Below are 25,118 nucleotides of genomic sequence, written 5' to 3' on the forward strand. Positions count from 1 at the left end.
TTTTAGGATTTTTTTGGAAGATTTTTACTCATTTTTTAAAAATATTTACACGAATTGTCTTGCCAAATTTGTGGGATTTTTAAAATAAAACTTTTAGGGGAAACTTTTAAGGAATTATTGGAATTTTCTTCCTGAAGGTTTTGCAAATTTTCAGAAATATGAGGAATTTTTTGCAGAGTTTCTGAATTTTTTTCAGACAAGGAAACAATATTTTTTGGTGCTCTAAATGAGGACAACGGGAGGGTTAACTACTGTCAGTTGTTGTTCCTTTCAGTGGAAAAACTGCAGAATTTAACAATAACTTATGCTTCATTTGTCATCAGAATCTCTGCATTAACATATTTCTCACTGCAACCACTGTGATAAATGTGAGGAACTCGTTTATCACATTTATCTGTTCTGACTCATGACAGAGACGCCCTGTGGAGATTTCCTGCAAACTAAAGCTATGAGGTTCTTTAAGGTCTCACAAATATGTCAAATGCAAACATTTCTACAAAAACACACCTGCAAATCTGTATAATAAGCGAGGCTATTGGCATAAAATGGCTTTATAGCACCAGGAAAAGGACAAAAACTCTACAGGGAACCTATTAGGAAACAACTATCTGAAGCTAATCATTTTCTATTACATTTCTGTTGTTTCAAATCTACTACTTTGCTTTTTCTTCTAACCCTGTTCATCCTCTGAAGGTAGTTTCTGAATAAACAGCCGCTGTAAATTTTGTACAAATGCGAGTTTCTCTGAAGGGTCCATGAGGGGCCCTGAGCGGCTCTTCTGAGCACCTTTGCGGAACAGAATAACCGAAGTGGGACTTTCCGGATGCTCGCATGAAGGAGCACATCGGGCCCGCTGGACTTATTTACAGATCACGGCTCCAGCGCTGCTTCAGGTCTGCGGTAAACATTCAGATCTAAACGGCTGCATTTGACTCTCCTGATGTTTTGTGTTCAATGAGTCAGAACTGAGAGAGAAGCTGAACATCCCGCACAACTTTTTTTTCCACTAAAAACAGCTTGAAAGCAGAATAAAAGGCAATAAAAACTCCAAGTAATAGTGAAGCAGAGTAAAAGTGAAAGCTTTTCAATCTTGAAAAACCTCTTCTGAACCTCTGAATCCTGCAGCATGAAGACGAAACAACATATTGACTGAATACATTGAAGAGAGAGCAGATAAAGCGTCCAAAACAGGAGCAAAGGAGGTCAAGTTGAGGCCTCTAAAGAGTTTTTGTTGAATCGTCTAACAGCATTAAAAACCTCCTATCCGATGGTGTAAGGAGGGGAAAGCAGCATCTGACAAGTTTTGGGACCTTTGTGAAGCAAAAAATCCAATAATCATTCCTCCGTCTTCACTCACCGACCCACAACAAAGAACCAGACGGGTTCAGATCCACGTTTTATACAGGAAGTTGGGTCTGGATCCAAGAAGACCTGGTCATGATCACGTAACAATCGGTGTATGAGAATCCTTCCGTCTGTTGGCAATATTACTCAAAAAAGGATTTGAATAAAATTTTCAGGGAAGGTCAAAATTCACAAGGACCACATTCCTAGACGTCATCAAGAACCTACAAGAGAAGTCCAGAGAAGTCCAGTGGACGTCTCTTGTAGGTTCTTGAAGACGTTCCACCTCTCATCCCAGATGTCTTCAAGAACCAAGTCCAACTGAACAATCCCGATGTTTCTCGACACAACCTCCATTTTTTCCCTTTGAATTCGCATTTTTGCCCCACCAAGGAACGGCGGAGTTACAAGACGATCGGCGTCTGTCCTCCGTCTGTCTGTCTGTTAGCAACATTACTCAAAAACAGACTAACGGATTTGGATGAAATTTTTAGGGAAGATCAGAAATGACACAAGGAACAAGTGATTAGATTTTGACAGTGATGTGGCTTATAGTTTGGATCCACCGATTTCCCATTGTGAGATAGCGGCACGGCATCACTGTTACCATGACAACAAGTGAACAAGTTCTGCCTGATGATGATGACATGATTGTGATCTTACTATAAATCCACCACTGAGGACTTATCAGGAATTATGTGTCGGAAATGATCCAAGGAACAACTGATTAAATTGTGGGGGTGTTTCTGAGTCCCATCAACCCACCGCCCGCTACATATTTAGGTCATAACGTACACATGTGTAAAACACGCCTGTGCTCAGTGCAACGTCATTTTGTATGTGGGTACATCTGTATATAATGGACACGTTCGATGCTGCAGTGATTTCTGATAATCAATAACTAATAAACAAAAGCTGCATTTCTGACAATGTCATCTACGGGAATGAGCAGCCTTGGAGGAGGACTGCGCTCTCTGAAGCTTTTCTTGTTTTAAAAATGTGATGATTTGAGGCCAAATGACCCAAAGATGAAAACAAAAGCATCACCATTAGCGCCTGGATAATGAGGATCTTCTTCAGGTTCACGAATTATTGCATCATCCCCAAAATGAAATTCTAAAGTGCTCCGAGAATATTTTCTTTACGACATAAGTGCTTTCTTTTGGCTCACTGCTGGAGGTTATTTCAGCGTGGGGAGAATTCAATTTGCACTTGTCAGTCAGTTGCACCGCCGACATCTGCCACCGCCATGAGAACGTCCACTGAAGGCCTCTCCTGGTGAAGAGGCAGCTCGGAGAAAATGAGACGATCACACAAGTGCAGCATTTGAGACGTGCTCTCCCACTGGGAGAGAAGGCAGCATTCATGCAGAAACACCTGTACCGAGCTGTGCTTCTAATACAAACAAAAAAAAAGAAGAAAATCCAGTAACAAGCTCCCCTCTTCATCCGTGTTGTCGTCATCCACAGAAATCAGTCGCTCTGAAGGGACCACTTACCCTCGGAGCGTCTAAATCCTGCATTTTCCTCTGTGATGCGCACAAGCCCAGCTGTGATTACAGATAATTTGTCGTCTGTGTTGAGCAGGCGTCCTCCTCATGCAGCGACGCTAACACACACCTGTTCATACGCTGATAGGAGTGATATGCACACCACTTAGGTACATGCTCTCGTTCAGGGAGGCGCTGAGGAAACTTAACGGTTTTGTGAGGCGACATGCTGGCAGCTCCATCCATCTGATGGATTCATGAGGTTTGAGCTGCAAACTGAGCAGACTAACGGCGTAATGAGAAGCTCCTCTGTGTCGCCTTTTAAAACGAGCCGCAATAGACGCCCGTGCCGGTGTGTGCATCTTATTTAAAAGTCAATATCCATCCAGAGAGACGATATCTGAGCGCCACGGAGAGAGAAAGCTCCTCCGCCGTCTAATTACAGCCACTTTAATTACAGCAATGCGAGAGACGTTATTGGTTATGATAATGGTGAGTGTGATGATTAATGCCTGGACCAGCAGTTAGATCTGATTAAAGTGCTGTGAGACGTTATGAGTTGGGGCATTTTTAACAAACATTACCGACAGAATGGACGGCTGACAGGGAGGAGGGGAGGCGATTACAGCGAGCAGCAGCTCCTCATCACAACAACTCAGTGACATTCAAACCCCAGCATCAAACATTTAAGAGGATATTTGTGGCAATTTTAGGCTTAAGTGCTTTTACTCACTTTTGTTTACAGGCTGGGTCAATACATAATTGCGGGACTTTTTAAAACGTAGTCGACATTTTTGCTGTTTCCAGCCCTTAAATCAACACAACCAAACACCACATGGCATTTTTGCACAAAGATTCTGCTACAATTTTGTTATTTTGTATCAGAAAATAACACAAATGACCACAAATTGACTCAATGAGATACAACATCATCATAAAAATGAGACAAAATGACCACAAACAGACTGGTAATGACCAAAAATGACCGCAGAGAGACACAAACTGACAAAGAAACACAAATTTAACCAAAAAAGGCTCGAAAAGACACAAAACGACTCAAAGAGACACACAAAATAGCTACAAAAAAATGCAAAATGACCACAGAGACACACAAATTGTCAGCAAAACACATAAAATTACCACAAACAGACTGAAAAAGGCCACAGAAATGCACAAAATGACCACAAAAAGACCTAAAATGCACACAAAACAGTCTGAAAATGACCAAAAAATAAACAAAATGAGCACAAAGACACACAAAATGACCACAGAAAAACACAAAATGACTCAGTGAGACAGATAATTATCACAAAAACACACAAATGATGAGAGACACATAAAATAACTACAAGACATTTCAAAATGACCACAAAAACACCTAAAATTACCACAAACAGACTGAAAACGGCCACAAAAATGCACAAAATGACCACAAAAAGACCTAAAATGCCCATAAAATGAACTGAAAACGGTTGTTTCCATAACAAATAATTATGGAATTTGTAAATACATGATCACAATGAACATAAAAAACATTTTTTTAATTTAATATACTATCTATTCAAGTGCAAAAAAACTCCACTTTCTCATCCGTCATTTCCCAGATAGAAGATGTCTGTGCTTACATTATTATTCTGGAATCTAAAACGTGTAGAAATTCTGTTTTCATCTCACTCTCAAAGCAAAAAAGGTCGGCCTGTTTTATTAAATACAACAAAGTGCTGCTTTTGACCTACTTTTGCTCAATTTTCTGCCCTGAATCGAACAATAACTGATGTGTATCTGCCCACAGAAAGGTCAATAAGCCGCATTACCAGTCAGACAAAGTTACTTTAAAAAAATAAATCCACATAACAGGAAACCACACAAACGCTAGACGGAGAATCGATCTTGACGACAGATTTAAAACATTTCAGTTTCATTATTCAGATGCACGTGTAAGACTGTGCTTTGAATCCTAATGAGCTGCTCTGAACCTTCCCTCTATATGATAAATGGCTTCATTTTCCATTGGACGTGATTAAATTCAAGTTGCTCTTCACCTTTGCTCTTCAGCCAAACGGCCTCCGTCTACCCGGCGCTCGGAGCTCCTCTGGATTAGAGCCAGAAACCCCTCGGGCTGCTTCACATCACATGTACAGATTAACAGACGCTGCGGATTCCCCGGCGTTCAGAGAAACATGTTCGGTGAAAAGATGTCAGCCTGAGAATAAAAGGAGGCGTTTAAAGCTCCGGACCGTCGGTGAGATGATACGCGGCTTTAACCGGCTAAACCGGAACAAAACTGGAAAGTGACTCCCAACTTCCCCTCCTCCGGGATGGCTTTCGGGGGTTGCCACGGTAACCGGCAGCCAATCTTGATCTCAGACCGTCTGTCGCCCGCTGTTCGAGCAAATTGAGGGGTTTTTTAGCATAAATGTTGCCTTTTTCAGAAGAAGAAGAAGAAGAAGGTGTGCTGAGCAGCTCACGGGAAGTGAGCTGCTCAGCACACCTTCTTCTTCTTCTTCTCTGTGGCATCATTGTTTCTTCTAAGCTCCATTCACCGGATCGCCGAGTTATTTGGGGAATATAGGCCAACTTATTCTCATATCCTCCCCCTCCGGAGGGCGAGGGGACATTCCAGCGGCTCAAGTGGAGCAACAGTAAGAAGGAGTCTCTCTCGCTTCGGCGGATACAGGTCAGAGAAACCAGAGGCCTCCAGGACAGTGGAGCATATCTACTCAGAGCTTCACAGCAGACGCACCGCTTCCTAGCTGGATTATATAGAGATTGGGGTTTTTCAGATTTCCTGCATGATAAATATTCAGAGAAATGTAATAACCACACACAACACGCCAAAGTTTAAAGTCTAGGTAAGGTAAGCACTCTAGAAAAGGGCTCAAATCTGGATCTAAGTTCATTATTATACATGATAGTACATTATTTGTACTAACTACAATAAAAAACATAAAATTATGTGTATGTATATACATATATATATATATATATATTAGGGCTGGGCAAAAAATCGATTTCATCGATTTATCGAATTTGTTGCTAAAAAAGATTTTTATTTTGCAAACTCAAGTTTTTCCCCCGCTGTTTTCCGGCATCTTTCGCTTTCCGTCCGCCCATTCCTCGTGGGCTTCCGTAGCGCGGTGTCACACAGCCCCCTTCCCCGTGGCAGCGGCAGCGGCAGCATGTAACAGAGAATTCATTCAAAAGAAAGGCACAGCTAACTCAATCATTTGGAACTGGTTCGGTTTTGATGCTTCAGACGAACAACAGACAAAGCCTCGCTGCAAAGTATGTTTAAAACTTCAGTGTACCGCCGGCGGTACACCTACTAATTTGCATAGGAATTTCAAGAATGTCCGACGGCTGCAAACCCGATTATACAAACACTATACGCCGATGGAAAGCTTAGATTCTCGTGAATCCGCCGGTATAAACCACTTTCAGATGCGATTACCACAGCGGGTGAGAAAAACACATTTGTCCGACAAAAACAAATATTCATCCATCCGTTCTCTGTACACGGCTTCAACGCACACAGCGCGACTCACATTTCCGGGTTCATTATTACACACAGATGAAAATATTCCACAAAAAACGGCCATAATCCAACCTTTTATATCCAGACGAAACAAGCCAGTAAACTATTTTGTCCAAAACATGTCCTGAAGTCGGTATATAATCCACGAATCGGTCGTTTTCAAGGAAATGCACCTCGCGATGCGCGTCCAATATTCCCTGTATTTCTTGTCATATTTTTTTATTTACAAATATAATATTAGCGATTTTTTGTACTGAAAATGGCTGGAATTGACTGCAGCTGTTGAAAGTGTTAGATGCAAGGTACGTTGTACCCAGTCGCAAGTATTTCGCCGATGTGGCGCTGCCTCACCTGTACAATACCACTCTGCAAAAGATCCGCAACGAGCTGGAGGAGGTGGCCGGACAATGCAGCCGTACATGAGTCTCACAGCGCAACGACAGCTGGACCATGCACAGCATCTGCCTCCAGACAGCATATTTCCCCGATTACCACACCGGTGAAATAATTGCCCACGGATTAAAAGATGCTCTCAGTTCCTGGGGAAATTGTTGAATTACAGAGCCTCATTAACTTGCGTCATTAACTTGTTCATTAAATTGTTTACATGCGTTTTTTTTTTATTCTGAGGACAATTACAGCAATAAAGTTACTTTTGACAGTATATCTGATGTCTGCAGTAATTTTTAAGTGCATTGAAAGAAAAAAATTGAAAATCGAATCGAAACTCGAATTTTTCTTTAAAAAAAAATCGGAGATTTTTTTTTTAAGACCAAATCGTCCAGCCCTAATATATATATATATATATATATATGAACACAGAAAAAAATTGCAAAAAAATATAAAAAATGATATTTATATATACGCACAAAAAAGTAAAAACAAATAAATAGAACAAAAATAAAGCTGTAAACACAAAAATAGAAAAAATAACAAAAAATTAAATAAAGTAAAACAAAAAATTATATATATATATATATATATATATATATATATATATATATGCACAAAAAAGTAAAAAAAAACAAATAAATAGAAAAAAAATAAAGCTGTAAACACAAAAATAAAAAATAGCAAAAAAATAAAATAAAACTAAAAATATATCTATACATAAACACAAAAAATCAAAAAATAAATAGAACAAAAAATAAAGTTGTAAACACAAAAATAAAAAATAGCAAAAAAAAAAACAAAAACATTATATCTATATATAAACACAAAAAAATAAAAAATGTAAAGTAATTACAGATACACATATAGAAACCCAAATATAGAAGAAAAAAAAAGAATCTTTTCTTGTTCTTGAAGACGTTCTACTTCTAATCCAAGATGAGGCGACTTCAAGAAACCAGCCCAGTTGAACTATCCTGTTGTTTCTATACAACCTCCAGTTTTCTTTCCTCTAAAATTCATATTTTTACTCCACCAAGAAACGGTGGAGTTATGTGATGGCCGGCGTACGTTTGTCTGTCTGTCTGTTCACGTTACTCAAAAACGGACAAACGGATTTGGATGAAATTTTCAAGGAAGGTCAGAAATGACACAAGGACCACCTCATTATACTTTGGCTGTGAAGCGGCTTATAGTCTGGATCCACAGATTTGTTAAAGATTTCTGTATCTTTGCCAGATAGCGGCTCGGTGTCACTGTAACCATGACAACAAGTGAACACTACATCAGCTGGTTGTGATCCTACTACAAATCCACCACAGAGGACTTATCCATCAGAAATGATAGAAGGACTGAGCAGCCTTGGAGGAGGTCCTGCCCTCTGACTGCTTTTCTGGTTTAAAATGTTTTCCATACCTTGCTATCCATCACACAAACCCAGTGTGTATTCCACCATGTGTTAACCTCCCCTCAGTGTTTGTTCTTGGTCACGTCTAGAGCTCCTACCTCTGAGTTTGTACAGCTCTCCGTTGACAGAGTTCACGATGAACATGTGCGGCGCCTCGTCGCTGGTGGTCACCGAGGCGCCGATCAGCGGCAGAGACCCCCGAGGCTTCTGGCTCTTCCCCTGTTCGTTGACGAAGTACTGCAGCTGTCCGAGCTCCGGATCCAACACGAAGTACCTGCAAAAATACAAGGAAGTTAAGGAAGTAATGAACCAGGGAAATAGAAGCAGCAGCGCCGGCGTTGTCATCATCATCATTCTGTTTTATGCTCTCATTATCTTGTCTACTGGTGAAACTTTTTTTTATATTCCCGTTGCACAAACTTTTCAGCATGTGAGAGGAGAAAAAGAAAGCAGGGAGAAGAGCTGCTATAAAAACATGCGACGACGCCTGCAGGATGTTATTTACCGCCGCTGCCTTCATGCAGGATCCGTTAAAAACATTAACGCAGCCCGAGCTCGCTTCCAAATGACTCCAGGTAGTGATTAGCGAGGTCATCTCCAGGCGTGGAAATTAAAGCCCACGCTCTCCCCTCTGTGATTAACGGATCACATTCAATCAGCGCCTAATTGAAACTCTGCCGCGTTCATCTAATATTGTGGCGGGAAGATTCAGGCAGACACAAAACCGAAGACGTACGAGAGAGAGAGAATTCAAAGGCCGGCCTGTCTGCTCTGCTTTGCTCTGTGGATGACCTCTCCGTGTTCGTGTGCAGCAGCCTGACGTCCCGTCTTCTTCTGTTAACAAACTCTCCATCCTCGATTACAGAAGCTGCATCGATCTGGCTGCTTCCTGGAGGTCGATGATTGAAAAGATCTCAGGCTGCCACCTCCGTCTCACAGGTGTTGTTTTTTAATGGATGTCTCACAGGTTTCAAAGGGAAGCGTCGGTTCACTTCAGGCTGCAGTTTCACGCTCGTTTTCCTCTGAAAACCACGTGAGCAGAGCTTTGGATGCATGTTACTACATACGCTATCAATTTATCTAACTAATAGTGCCCTCATTCAGTGATTAAATGGTGAAAATCATTTGGGGGTTTTTCCATTAATTCGTCACCCGTCTGCAGGGGTGGAAAGTAACGAATTACATTTACTTTTTATGAGTAATTTGTAATTTTCAGAGTAGTTTTTGAAATGTGTAATTTTTACTTTTACTCAATTACATTTTGACCCAAGTATTTTACTTCGCTACATTTGAAACCCCTCACGTTACTGAGTACAATATTGATAGTAAAAAAAAATTAAATGAAGGCGGAAAACCAGTGTGTCCCCGGAACTGAACGTCAACTGCGTAACCTTGCCTTGCGCGTGCCCTTTCCATATCATAATCTGGATCTACGCGTTGGAAGATGGCTGTTGCTGACCAAGATATGGAGATCATGAAGGAGGAAGAGTCCGAAGAGGACACAAATTCTGGAGAGGAAAGCCACAAAAACCCGTGGCCAAACTTAGAAGACTTATTCGCGTTCACACGCACAAAGCGCAACAACGTTATAATGCTGTGTAAAATCCTGTGTGCATTTTATTTTGATTTGTGGGATCCTGTGGGCACTTTATTGTGAATAGTGAGACCCTGTGGACATTTGAATTTGAATTTTTGGATCCTGTGGGCACTTTATGTTGTGTGCATTTTGTGTTTTTGAATACTTTGATTCTTGTTTAAATTTCTTTATTCTTATCATAATGTTGTCAGTTGGAAAATAGGACTGAAAAAAGTTTGCACTATACAGTACAGGTTGTGACTGTCCTTGTTTTCCTTGTGTTGAGGATCATGTTACTGAGCTCAGCTGAGCTTTTTTAAGTGCTGATGTGCACTTTAATACGCCTCAAAGTTGATTAAAACAACTTGTGCTGAACTTTATTCATGACTCATCCTTTTTTTGCATTAAATAAATGAAAGCAACGAAGTAACTTGTACTCAAATTACATTTTAAATGAAGTAATTTTGTACTTTTACTCAAGTACATTTTTAGATGGGTACTTTTACTCTGAGTAGAATTTAAACAAAGTAAAGATACTTTTACTCACTTTTTCCACCTCTGCCCGTCTGTATCTACTGCAATTTATTTGCATTATCCAGTTATCTGCTGACTTTTTTGGATTGTCTGGTTGCAGTTTCACACTTGCTTTCTTCTGAAAAACCACGTCAGCAGATGTTTGGTGGCATGTATGTTACATCTCGTTGCTTTTCTACGTTTTAGGAACTGTATTTGAAGAGTTCATTTGCAAAAACAGGTAACTCCTTTTTATAAATTTTCAGAAAACTCTTTTATTGTTTACTTTAGATAATAATAATAATAACACTAATAATTTATCTATTCTATATTTTGTCATGTATTTTTCCCTTGAGTCAAATCTTCAGTTTGATTGATATTATCTCAAGTAAACAATAAAATATAAGGTTTTCTGACAATTTATCAAAACGGAGTTATCCGTTTTTGCAAATGAACTCTTCATTTCTTAAGTCACGTCATTTTGTTTTTTTCTAAACAACATCTTTAACTGGATCTTTTCCATTTTCCCGTGAACCGCCCAGAGCTCCCAGAGAGGATGCAAAGAAAACTGTAGTCTGAAAACCGATCCCCTCTACAGCGCTGCCTCGTTCCATCAGGAAAGCTGCTGATTTATGTCGACCTCAGCCGCCCGGGAACAGTCTGCCTGCGTCAGTTCATATCTCTCTTTTCCCCCCTGTATGTACAGAACGGACAAAGTCTTATCTGCTGTTCAGTCAGCAGAACGGAGGCTTTTACCACTGACCCCTCCAGGCTTTCTTGCTTTTGCAGCTAAACCACAAAGCAGACCTTCAACATGACGGATGCTGCCGGATAACAGACCTCGGGCTTTGATATTGTGCCTCTCGTGTCAGAGTGCTGCTGATATTGTGCGACCTGCGAGGCCACGGACTCGGCTGGAGGTGAACTTTTCACCTTTGAAGAATGAGACTGCAGCAAATGGGAGGTAATGATCGGACAACGGAGTTCAGCAGCAGAGCGATGGAGCTACTGCTTTAAACTAATTACACCTGGAACAGCAGATTTAATGTCAGGACCAGAGGATTTGTTTGGATATTTTCCATTTGAGCTCAGCTTTTTCAAACAGAAGAGTACAAATGTAAAACATCTTAATAAAAAGCTTGGTATTCTGGCTTTTACCTTCTAGTAACTACAAACTATTGTGAATTAATTTTAGTCCAAATGTGAACTTTATAACTGTATAACCAAACTTATTACTACAACCAAACACCATATGGCATTTTCACACAAAGATTCTTCTATGATTTTGTTAATTTGTGTTATAAAATAACACAAATAAGTTTTGACCAAAGAAAAACACAAAATGGCTCAATGAGACACAAAATTATCATAAAAAAAAACGGCCCGAACAACCACAAAACAGACTGATAATGACCAAAAATGACCACAAAGAGACACAAACTGACAAAGAAAAGACACAAAATGACCAAAAAAAGGCTCAAAAAGACACAAGATGACTCAATGACACACATAATTATCATATAAAGATACAAAATGATGAGAGACACACAAAATAACCACAAAACAGTCTGAAAATGATCAAAAAAGAAACAAAATTAGCACAAAGACATACAAAACAACCACAAAAAGACACAACATGACCACAAAAATCCACAAAATGACAAAAATGACACAAAATGACCACAAAAACACCTAAAATTGTCCCAAACAGACTGAAAATGGGCTCAAAATGACCACAAAAATCCACAAAATGACCACAAAAACACCTAAAATTGTCCCAAACAGACTGAAAATGGGCTCAAAATGACCACAAAATCCACAAAATGACCACAAAAAGACCTAAAATGCCCACAAAACATTCTGAAAATTACCAAAAAAGAAACAAAATTCGCACAAACACACACAAAACAACCACAAAAAGACACAACATGACCAAAAAAACACAAAAAAATGATGAAGGAAAAAAAAAAGACTCACTGATACAGATAGTTATCATATAAACACACAATAATGATGAAAGACACACAAAATAACTCCAAAAAATTGCAAAATGAACACAAAAGCACCTAAAATTATCTGAAAACGGCCACAAAAATGCACAAAATGACCACAAAATTAACTGAAAATGACCAGAAAAGACTGAAAGAAAGGATTGTGAACGAATCTTAGTCCAAATGTCAACTGCAACCCCAAATACTAATTGAATATTACAAAGAAAAGACAAAAAAAATCTAAAGAAATACTGGAAATGCTCTATAAAAGCAAAGTGTTCAGAATGGTTTAAGCTTTGCAGTAAAATATCAGCCTGTCATTAATGTGAATGGGGTTAAAACAGCAACACAACATCAACAAAACCTGCAGAAAATGAGGAAACTGCAGTCAGTATTGCAGTAATGAAATGACTTGCAATAAACGGACAAAAGGCGTTGCAGCTGCTGAGTCTTTCCGCTTTCTGTTAACACAGAGCCTAAACATTAAAACTCTGAGCCCACTGACTAAATAAATGAGCTAAAGTCACAAACCTGCATGAGAACATTCCTACTGGATTACTGTGGAGCACATGACTGCAGGCCGATGACTTAATGCAGAGTTTTGGTGTCTGATAAACCTCCCGACTCAGTTTATCAAAGCTGGACTCTAACAAGCTGCTTTTTGTCCATCTGGTTAGAAAATACAAAAGACTATTCAAGACTTTTAAACAAGACGCTTCATTCAATTCACTTCTTTTTAAATAGCGTCAATTCATGAGGAATATCAAGGCCTTCAAAAGATTATATTATAGAGAAAAATCTAACAGAGCCAAAGATTCTGAATGTTTTATTGGGAAAATATATTAAAAATAATCATTATTTACAGTGCAATTTTCTGAGAAGATGTTTCTCTAAAGATCACACTGAGATATCTGGAGATTATTTTGTATCATTTCCAGGTACAGTTGGTCTCCATAACTGATGATATAAAAATGAATATTTATGACCTGGGTCAGTGTATAACTGAAGTCCATTGGATATACTATATTGCATACATTTTTATTAAAAGTAAAAAAAAACACTCATGTTTTTATGTTCACAACCTACAAACCAGACTGTCTGCCCCTACAGTAAAACATGGGGGTGGATCTGTGACCATCTGGGGTAGTTTCAGTCTGGGTGGAACAGGGCAAATGCAATTGTGTGAAACAAAAAAATGAGACACAAAATGACAAAAATGAGACAAAATTACAAAAGTGAGACACAAAACGACAAAAGTGAGACAAAATTTAAAAAGTGAGACACAAAACGACAAAAATGAGACACAAAATGGCAAAAACAAGACACGGCCACAAAAATGAGACACAAAATGAGACACAAAATGACAAAAGTGAGAGAAAAATTACAAAAATGAGACACAGTCACAAAAATGAGACACAAAACGACAAAAGTGAGACAAAATTACAAAATGAGACACAAAACGACAAAAATGAGACAAAATTACAAAAATGAGACACAAAACGACAAAAGTGAGACAAAATTACAAAATGAGACACAAAACGACAAAAATGAGACAAAATTACAAAAATGAGACACAAAACGACAAAAATGAGACAAAATTACAAAAATGAGACTGTCACAAAAATGAGACACAAAACGACAAAAGTGAGAGAAAAATTACAAAAATGAGACAAAATTACAAAAATGACAGTCACAAAAATGAGACACAAAACGACAAAAGTGAGACAAAATTACAAAATGAGACACAAAACAACAAAAATGAGACACAGTCACAAAAATGAGACACAAAATGACAAAAACAAGGTAAAAAAAACAAACAAAAAGGAGATGCAAAACCACAAAAACAAGACATAAATGACAAAAATAGCCAATGAACGAGGTCGTGTTTGGGGCTACTCTAGAAAACAGTCGTCTTCCATCAGCTGGAAAACTCCATTCTCCCTCCAATGACTGGATTTTACAACAAGACAAGAGAAGGTCAGCTAAAGCCTGGATGGAGAACCAGAACATCGGAACCATGCCTTGGCTGCTCAATCACCAGATCTAAATCCAACTGAAAACCTGTGGAAAATAAATCAAACGCTAAATGGAGAACCACGAGTCCAAAAACAAAGCAGATTAGTTAGAAAGTGTTCAACAGCAATGGGCTGCTGTGATCAGAAGCTGGTGGAGAGCATGAAGAGACATCAGAAACAATGGTTATGAATCAGTACTAACCCGTGTGGACCATGGGACTAAAACAGACAGAAAAGAAAACATGGAATCCTAAAAGCTGTTTTTGGCAGAACAATGCCATAGCTACTGATGGATATTGATTATTATCAAGAAAACCATGAAAATGTCTGATATCAGCTCTGAAATTAAACTCTTAGCAGCTATTTTTGTTGCTATCATCATATATGTCCAAACAAATGGACCTTTAGTTGTACCAGGCATTAAAATGAAGAAGACACTGAAGAAAAGAAGGGTCGAATAATCATTTCATCCATGACTGTACAATGACATACAGTTTGTCAAAAAAAATCCCTTAAAGAAGTGCTCATCAAGTGATCAATCTGTAAAATAGTCGATCGATTAATCAAAAAACAGTCCAAAAACCATTACATACATATTTCCCTGCATTGTCTTTAATCTGTCTGGACCATCCTTCATGTCCTCTCTGATGTTTTATCCAAACCCTCCTTGGCTCAAACCTCTAAAGTGTCGCGTGACATCTGCAACAACAAAGACCCCTCCAATCCTGATCCATTATTTAAAGCTATCATCCAGATAAATCAGCAGCATATAACAATAATTATGCTGTAAAAAGAGCTTAGTCCAGCACATTGGTCCACATCAACAGAAGCCCTGCCGTTTCCTAATGCCATTAACATCGATGCTGCAGGAAATAGACTGTCAGCAGAACTTGGGTCTCCTCGCTGATCTTTTGGTCGTTAATTCTCAAAAAAATGCTCAGAGGGACGCCACGGGAAGAAAAGGTAGTAAATCAGACCGCTTATTGGCAGCAACGTGGCTGACATTTGTTCAACAATAAAATATAGGTCGAAGAAACAACATTCAGCCAACTTTTGATTATTCTGTGACATCAATAAAGGCTTCTGAAGCTGCACTATGTCATATTAAAGACATCCAAACCACTGGAGTTGTGTTTAAGGACATACAACACATTAACATTTAGTAGCTTTTAGCTCAAGTTTGTTCTCCACCAACTTCAGTCAAGAATTTAGACGTTGGACACTGGAATCCTGCCACTTGGGAACCTTTTCTTACTGAACATTTGCCTTATTATCTTATTGGCTTTCTCCGTCTTTGCTAATCCGTAGTAAACGTAACGTGCTGCTCTCGGAGTCATTCTCCACAAAAGCAGCAACAGAAAAGTTTGTAGTTCAGGCATTTTCAGCCGAAACAATCTCGATAAAAGTCTGCAAAATCTTGAAGGGACTGGATATGATTGAAAGTTCTGGAAAAAAAATGAGGTGAGCTTTCTGTCACCTCCTGCAAAAACCTCTTTTTCCTCCAGCTACAGGTAAACTACAGTGAAGACAGCGTGATGACAGCAAACATGACTGAAATGGTGTCTGTGTAGGTTCTCATTCATCCAGGTCATGGTTATCCAAAGTAGTTTAAATCAATCCACTGGACTTTAAGAAAGTTCCTTGAAGACGTTTCACCTCTCATCCAAGAGGCTTCTTCAGTTCTGGTGGTGATTGGATCCCATATGTGTCTGGTGTGTCTGAAAAACTGAGAAGGATTTTCAGCAAACACCAGATCCCTGTCTTTTTTAAGCCAAATAACACCCTCAGGCAAAGACTGGTCCAACCAAAAGACCCCACACCACACAGCCAGAAGAGCAACCTGGTGTATGCAGTTAAATGCAGCGAGTAATGCTCAGATCTCTACATAGGGGAAACCAAACAGCCTCTTAACAAGCGCATGGCTCAACACAGGAGAGCCAGTTCCTCAGGACAGGATTCGGCAGTCTTCCTTCACCTTAAGGAAGAAGGACACTCGTTTCAGGACACCAATGTTCAGATTTTGGACAGGGAGGACAGATGGTTTGAGAGAGGAGTGAAAGAAGCCATCCATGTCAAAGTAGAGAAGCCATCTCTGAACGGGGGGGGTGGTCTGCGACATTATCTTTCACCAATTTACAATCAGGTCTTTTCAAAACTCCCCAAAAGAACGACTCAGCAGACTCATGCTAATGACCACCATTAGCACACGAGGGCTCAGTGACATCTGTGCATTTCAACGACCCCCACCGATACTCACAACAACCATCGTTGAGTAGTCAGATGAGTTTTGGTATTGGTCGTTGGAATAATATCCTTGGACACACCTCACAGAGGTTTAAAAGCTGAGGCAACACCAACCACCACCAGAACTGAAGAAGCCTCTTGGATGAGAGGTGGAACGTCTTCAAGGAACTTTCTTAAAGTCCAGTGGATTGATTTAAACTACTTTGGATAACCATGACTGAAATTAATTCTAAAAACGGCAGCAAAGACAAACCAGACACAAAAAAAATCAACACGAAGCCAAGCTAACGCCTTTAAGTCTTCCTCCTCTCCTCTGCCTCGGAGACGCCCACCGGAGCTGCACCACTCCGACTCCCAGCCCGGATCAAAGAGGCCCAGCGGTGCTCCTTTCCACTGAGCACATCTGCAAAGAAATGATTCATCCTCGCATCGTCCTCCCCGCCCTGCTGCTCGCTTACACATAGATTTAGGATCTACACATGTAGCGGGGCTCGCAGCGTCGCATCACACAACGAGACGTCGCAAAAGGAGATTGAGAGTGCTATAAATGTTTCGCATACTGTGATCTGCATGCAAATGTGGAATAATCTACAGAAGCTGCACAAACAGATGCTGAGAACCCGACATCTGCTGCATCTGCTCCAATTCAACAGGAAAAACTGACTTAACGGACTTTAGTATGAAATTATCACCAACTGGGTCAATATATAATAGTGGGATTTTTTGTAACATAGATGACATTTTTGCTGTTTTCAGGTCTAAAATCAACATGGCCGCCTATAACCAAACACCACATGGCATTTTTACACAAAGATTCTTCTACAGTTTTGTTATTTTGTGTCATATAATAACACAAATGACCACAGAAAATCACTAAATGACTCAATGAGACACAAAATTATCATAAAAAGAGACAAAACGACCACAAACAGACTGATAATGACCAAACAATGAGCACAGAGAGACACAAAGTGACAAAGAAACACAAAATGAGTAAAAAAAAAAGAGGCCAAAAAGACACAATGACCACAGAAAAACACAAAATGACCACAAAGCACCTAAAATTACAACAAACAGTCTGAAAATGACCAAAAAAGAAACAAAATGAGCACAGACACACAAAACAACCACAAAAAGACACAAAATGACCAAAAAGGGCTCAAAAAGACAACAAATGACCACAGAAAAACACAAAATGACTTAGTGAGACAGACAACTATCATCAAGAGACACACAAAATAACTACAAAACGTTGCAAAATGACCACAAAAATACTTTAAATTACCACAAACAGATTGAAAACAGTCACAAAAACGCACAAAATGACCACAGAAAGACCGACAATCCCCACAAAATGGACTGAAAATGACCAAAAAAAGAAACAAAATGAGCACAAAACAACCACATAAAGACACAACATGGCCTACAGAAACGCACCAAATGACAAAAAAATGACACAAAATGTCCACAGAAAAACACAAAATGACTCAGTGAGACAGATAATTATCATATAAAGACACAAAATGATGAGAGACACACAAAATAACTACAAAACGTTGCAAAATGACCATAAAAATACTTCAAATTACCACAAACAGATTGAAAACAGCCACAAAAATGCCCAAAATGACCACAGAAAGACCAACAATCCCAACAAAATGCACTGAAAATCACCAAAAAAGAAACAAAATGAGCACAAAGACACACAAAACAACCACAAAATGACACAAAAATTACCAAAAAGGGCTCAAAAAGACAACAAATGACCACAGAAAAACACAAAATGACTTAGTGAGACAGGCAACTATCATATAAAGACACAAAATGATGAGAGGCACACAAAATAACTACAAAACGTTGCAAAATGACCATAAAAATACTTCAAATTACCACAAACAGATTGAAAACGGCCACAAAAATGCGCAAAATGACCACAGAAAGACCAACAATCCCAACAAAATGGACTGAAAATCACCAAAAAAGAAACAAAATGAGCACAAAGACGCACAAAACAACCACAAAATGACACAAAAATTACCAAAAAGGGCTCAAACAGACAACAAATGACCACAGAAAAACACAAAATGACTTAGTGAGACAGGCAACTATCATATAAAGACACAAAATGATGAGAGACACACAAAATAACAAAAAACATTCCAAAATGACCACAAAAATGCACAAAATAACCACAGAAAGACCGACAATCCACACAAAACAGACTGAAAATGACCAAAAAAGAAACAAAAAGAGCACAAAACAACCACATAAAGACACAACATGGCCTACAGAAACGCACCAAATGACAAAAAAATGACACAAAATGACTCAGTGAGACAGACAACTATCACATAAAGACACAAAATGACGAGAGACACACAAAAAAACTACAAAATGGCCACAAAAACACCTAAAATACTCACAAAACAGACTGAAAATGGTCAAAAAGAAACAAAATGAGAACTAATCAAGCAGTGAATCTCCAACAGGTTGCCAAGCACGCAACACCAAAGACCCGAGGCTTGGCAGGACTATTTTCCTTTATCACTGCAGACACGATACTAAGCATGCTCTGAGAGTGCTTCGGAGTGTTATTTATACTGTAGGAACCTGATTGTTCAGCCTGGGAGACGGTTTAATGTCAAACTATTAATCTTCAAATGGTCTTCTAGCGCAGCATTAAGTAGATGAGCTCCGTGTGCATCGATACAACTTGAAATCTGAGTTGTTCCTCACTTCCTGTTATATCTGAGACTTGTTATTAGCTTCGGATTAAGGGTTGTGGTTAAACATGTGGCGGTTAACGAATACAGCATCCAGTTTACTACAGCTTTGGGTGCATTTTCAAAGCTGTGGGCGTCTTTTTAGGGAGTTTATCAGTAGTTGCTACCATGAGAAAGTCTTCTGTTTGGTAGAATCGGTGCCTGAATTACAATTTTCCCCACAGATTTGGTTAAACTCACGAAATTAACCGTGCATGTGGTTGCCTGGATACAAACCTCTCACTTCAGTTCAAGGTTAAAGGTCCTATTTTTCCTTTCAAAGATTTTGCTTTGAAAGTTCTGCATAGAAAATGTGCAACCTTGATGCTTCTTTCAAAACGTTGATCTATCCGCTACAAAATAATAGTCAAACTTCCAAGATGCGTCCAATGAGCGTCGTCCTAATTGTGTTAAATCCAGTCATGGGTTTGTGTAGTTCATGCGGAATACGAACTGGTGTCACTTCCACCACTTTCTCAAAAAGAACTTTTAAAAAAACTGCTCTGAAAATATCAAGGAAATGTTAACAGATCGGAAACTTTTGAGGGCAGTTCATTCACACAACAAGAAAACATGGAATGTAGTGTAGAAAACAGAAGAAATAAACATCCACAAAACGGAAGTGATGACAGGCCCGTCCTCAGTTTGACGTACGCCGTTTCATCGTTATGTCGGAACTGATTCAGTGGAACTAGTTGGCGAGCGGAGCGGATGAATACTGCATGTACAGTCGTCATGTGGCGCCATAAGACGCCGTTGTTTACATTTGCCGTCACATTGGATTATGCTACATTCGCTAACCTCATTATGGCTCCCTAGCATAAATCAGACTGACAGTTTACATTTTCACCAGTATTTTCCTACCGAGTCATGTTTCAGTGTGAGCTAATCACTGTTTTCGTTAGACTTTCTTTATTGTCATTGCACAAAAAACACAGCTGTGAAATTTTGGCAACGAAATGTCGTTGCTTGGCTTCCGTATTACAACATGTGGGGGTGTTAAAAAATTGAAAATACAGGAGCTAAGTATTAAGCTAAATATTATAAATACAAGAGCTAAATATTATAATATAAAAACTAAATATTACTAAATATTACTGTAGTTCGACAAGTAAACTGATCGATATCGTGATGCATGTAAAGGCTTTCTTTACATTTTGACCAGACTTCCAACTTATGACAGAAATCGACTCACCGTAGGAACCGATCTCTGATGTAAGTCGAGGACCCCCTGTAGTTTGTTTATTTGCTGTACCTTACTGATGATGTAACTGAGGTCAGTTTACCTCATAGTTCATTCTACTTTATTTAATGTGTATCAAAATACCGTTGTCCGTAGCGTATTTTTCATAATTTGTGCGTTTTTTTACCATTGCATTGTTGTTTTAACGTTAAAATGATTACCTAAGCTTTGATAAATAAAGTAGTTCCACTGAAATGAAGGTGGTTGAAATCAAAATTAACCTTCTATCTGCTGGCCTTCATCAGAAATGACCCACAACTATCCGTATCTGCTCATATGAAAGCTTTCATCGTATACATTTGGAAGCCCAGTCCGAGGTGAGGCTCTTCACAGAACACGCTGCATATGTAAAAGAAAAATGTCCACCCAGCACATTTTCTGCACACAAACACGCACAGCACCTACACAACGCAGCAGCACTTCACACTGACACATGGCCGCCCACACAGTGGCAGAATTAGCTCCACTCTGGTCTGCTGCCCACCACGACACACAACCTGCCAATCACACGCTCCATGCTGCTCCACGTAATGAAGACCGGGACGCTGCTGACAGCCGTAATTACTCTGACACGTCTTCCACCAGGGCACGGCCTCGTCTCCTTCATGCGTCTCTAAATTTAAGACCTGGAGGCGCTTACGCATATTGACTGTGAGTGGTAGTAAACACCGAACACGGCCAGAGGAAGGAGGTGTTGTCTGGACTCTTCTGTTTTTAACTCCGTCAAGGAACAACGTGGAGTTAGGTGATGATCGGCGTACATGAATCCTTCCGTCTGTCTGTCTATCAGCAACATTACTCAAAAACAGACTAACGGATCTGGATGAAATTTTTAGGGAAGGTCAGACGTGACACAAGACCACAAGAACGCCTTCAAGAACCTACAAGAGAAGTTCACTGGACTTCTCTTGTAGGTTCTTGAAGACATTCCACATCTCATCCAAGATGAGCTCTCTGAGGGCTTTTCTTGTCTTGTAATGGATTCAAAAGAACAATCTGTGGACCATTTAAGTGTTTCATCTTTGCTTTGTAATACACACCAGTCGGCCAGAACATCACAACCACCGGTCTAATCCTGTGTAGGTCCACCTTGTGGTGCCAGAACAGCTCTGAGCTGTCAGGGCACAGATACAGGACCTCTACTGGTCTCTGGCACTGGGATGTTGGCAGTAGATCATTTGGGCCTCTGTGGATTGGATTAGTTCCAGGGCGTCACAGAGATACTCACTGTTTTGAAGCGAGTTCAACGCTACGGGCTCTTGGTCGTGTTTCTTTAGCAGCTTTTTTTTGAAGATATCTTTATTACTTCTTCAATTTGAAGAAAAGCATTGTAAACAGAAAAAAAATAATAAGTAAAAATAAATTCACAGAAGATTAATATGAAGTACGGAACAACACAAGAAAGGAAAAAAACAACATAGAGCAGCACTACAGTCTCAAACTGACAGTTGAAGCGATACATAAGCAGAAATCCAAACACTACGGCATTATTATATGATGTTTGTTTGGTACCAAAACTCAAGTGTGGCTCTTTCTAGGAATGTCTGACCAGATGAGTCCATAGAGGTCTTTGTGTACGGTTTGTGCACTCTCCATACTGATATAATTCAAAAACGGGTTCCAATGTTTCCAAATTAGTAACAAAGGTTTCAAAAACATTTTTAAACGAGCATGTATTTTTACTCAAATGATGCCAAATGATACATTTTCCCACGTCACTGGCCTTAACATCAGACTACGGGGTAAAAGTGATTTAAAACAGCGTCAGCAGGCTGGTTTTGTGGTAAATCTGTGCTTGAGAACTCGCCAGATCTGATCTGACTGCAAACTAAAAGGCTTCTCTGTTTCAAGCTACAGTTCCGGGATGTTTTAGCCGCTGCTCACTATCTGTGTCCACACAGCCTCAGGTCAACGAACTGACAGGAATCTGTGCTTTAAAGCTCCAAACGGGACAGGTAGCATCACAAATCAACCTGTTAATCCCTCTCAGGATGTCAGCTCAGCTTTCTAACAGCACAAACCTGCACACGACACGGCGTCACATCTGCTTAAACTACAAAGCAGTCTACCTCCACATTATTTATGTGACTACATTTGTCAAACTCGCAGCAATTACTGTTTTCTTTCCAATGATTTGCACTTATAAAATATGTGAAAGATTGATTCTCACTGCAGAACACACTGACTTTAACCCTCGTGTCGTCCTGCATGTCAAAATTGACCAGTTTTAAAGTTTAAAAATGTGGGAAAAAAAATATATTTTCACAGTGAAACTTCTGATGTCCACATTTTCAACATTTGTGGGAAATCTCTGAACATTTTTGGTGGAAAAAAATAAATGTTAAAAAATGTTTCTTTAAGAACATTCACAAAAAAAATCAACCAAAATCCAGAGAATTCCACTGGATTTTGGTAATTTTTTATGAATGTTTTTAAAGAAAATATTAGAAGTTTTACTGATATATATGGAATTACTTTAGATATTTTTAGGATTTTTTGGGAATTTTTTTCTATTTTTTTTAAATATTTACAAGAATTTTATGCCAAATTTGGGGGATTTTTTTTAAATGAACTTTTTAAGGGAAACTTTTAAGGAATTATTGGAATTTTCTTCCTGAAGGTTCTGCAAATTTTCTGAAATTTGGGGAATTTTTTTGCTGAATTTTTTCAGACATGGAAACAATATTTGTTGGTGTCCGTAAACGAGGACAACAGGAGGGTTAAAAGAACTAAAAAAAAAACATGAAAGATTTTGCAGCAGCTACTTATCACACATGTCAATCATTAATCCTGTGCTTTAATCTAACAAGCATTTTATTTATTTAGTGGTGTGAGTTGGTGTTGTCTGTATTTTGACAGCTGTCTTGACCAGACTTCTGTTGGAAAAAGAGGTCGTATCTCAATGGCACCGACCTGGTTAAATAAAGGCTAAATTAAAAAAAATACACACATATATTAATGCGGCTTCAGGCGACTGTACGTCCAACAAATCCCACGAGAACATCGGGCCTCTTTTCATCACTTTCATGTCTTGGAAGTGAGCGTGCGAGTCTTTTTTATATTCCTGTGAGTGAGCATCAGGATGCAGCTCAGTGCATCATCCAGCCGTCAGTTTAACAGTGGAGCAGCCGTTCTTTACTCCTCCCCTCCATATACGCCGGCCTCCAGCCCGAATCACACAACCAGCATCCTCCTCCTCTGCAGCGCCGTTAGAACCACAACGGGACGCTCCGACCGGCTCGTTCATTCTCCAAAGAAACTCATTTCATTGCAAAAATCACACTAAAGCTGCGGGACAAAAACGTTACATAATTCATGTTGCACAAGGAAACTCACAAGAAAAGGCTTTCTGCTCCTCAGGAAGGAGCAGAAACCAGATGTTCCATCACATGTGGCTCACAACAAGCGAGATCCACAGCAGCAATCTGAAATTAAAAACCCGCTCATGAAAACTCTCTCAGTGGTCGTTTGAGTCGAGCAGAACGGACGAGGCAGGAAGTGCACCCATAAATGCTGCATGAGGCACAATAACGCACCGCTGTGATCTCCACGGTTGTTGCTGAGACACTGTGGGCTTCATTATGAGAGCGGCTGCAGCAGGACGAGGGGATGATATCGATAGATTTAGAGAAGAGGTGAACTGAAGTTTATACACCGTTTGGAAATGTCAACAAGACATATATGTTCTGGGTCAATAAGTAATAGTGGGACTTTTTGTGTCATAGTTGACATTTTTGTTGTTTTCAGGCCTAAAACCAACATGGCCGCCTATAACCAAACATCACATGATATTTCTACACAAAGATTCTTCTAAATATTATATATACAACTGAGTAAAATTGAAATTGAAAGTTATTTCTAAAGATATTGTAGTAGACCTGTTGACTGCTTTATATTAAATAAGTCAGAAAGCCTTGGAGTCTGGCCAGTCTTTTCTTCAGGAGGAAATGACATCATGTGGGGCAGAAAATGACTCAATGAGCCACAAAATTATCATAAAAAGAGACAAAACGACCGCAAAACGACTGATAATGACCAAAAATGACCACAGAGAGACACAAACTGACCAAACAGGGCTCAAAAAGACACAAACTGACTACAGAAAAACACAAAATGACTCAATGAGACACGTAATTTTCATACAAAGATACACAATGACAAGAGAGACACACAAAATCACCACAAGAAGCAGCAAAGTGACCACAAAAACACCTAAATTTACCACAAATGGACCGAAAACAGCTATAAAGGGGCACAAAATGACCACAACACTCCTAAAATTACCACAAACAGACTGAAAACAGCCACAAAAACGCACAAACTGACCGCAAAAAGATCTAAAATGCTCACAAGACGAACTGAAAATGGCCAAAAAAGAAACAAAATTAGCACAAAACAACCACAAAAAGACACAAAATAACTACAAAAAAATTGCAAAATGACCACAAAAACAAAAAAATATTAATCTGCAACTATATTTTTCATTATTTTAGCAGTCACCAGTTAATTATTGTTTTTTTCTGACTAAATCACTTCTTAAAATCAATTTTATAGGACTGATTTTGCGTGTCTATTTCTATTTTTTTTTATATTTTTATTGTTTATTTT

The 25,118-nt window shown here is 39.2% G+C and overlaps 2 protein-coding genes across 4 annotated transcripts in view; one reads left to right on the top strand and one right to left on the bottom strand.

Moving 5' to 3' along the window:
• Window positions 1-25,118, bottom strand: part of LOC110961995 (oxysterol-binding protein-related protein 10) — a 133,088-nt gene that overhangs the window by 106,556 nt on the left and 1,414 nt on the right. For all 3 annotated transcript variants that reach the window (XM_051955778.1, XM_051955777.1, XM_051955776.1), the window contains exon 2: window positions 8,265-8,440. In XM_051955778.1, coding sequence (XP_051811738.1) covers window positions 8,265-8,440 — 176 coding nt within the window. The remainder of the gene's footprint in view (window positions 1-8,264; window positions 8,441-25,118) is intronic.
• Window positions 1-25,118, top strand: part of rps5 (ribosomal protein S5) — a 256,311-nt gene that overhangs the window by 76,296 nt on the left and 154,897 nt on the right. The gene's annotated exons all lie outside the window — the stretch shown is intronic.

Source organism: Acanthochromis polyacanthus, chromosome 11, assembly GCF_021347895.1.
Source record: "Acanthochromis polyacanthus isolate Apoly-LR-REF ecotype Palm Island chromosome 11, KAUST_Apoly_ChrSc, whole genome shotgun sequence".
Classification (NCBI taxonomy): Eukaryota; Metazoa; Chordata; class Actinopteri; family Pomacentridae; genus Acanthochromis; species Acanthochromis polyacanthus.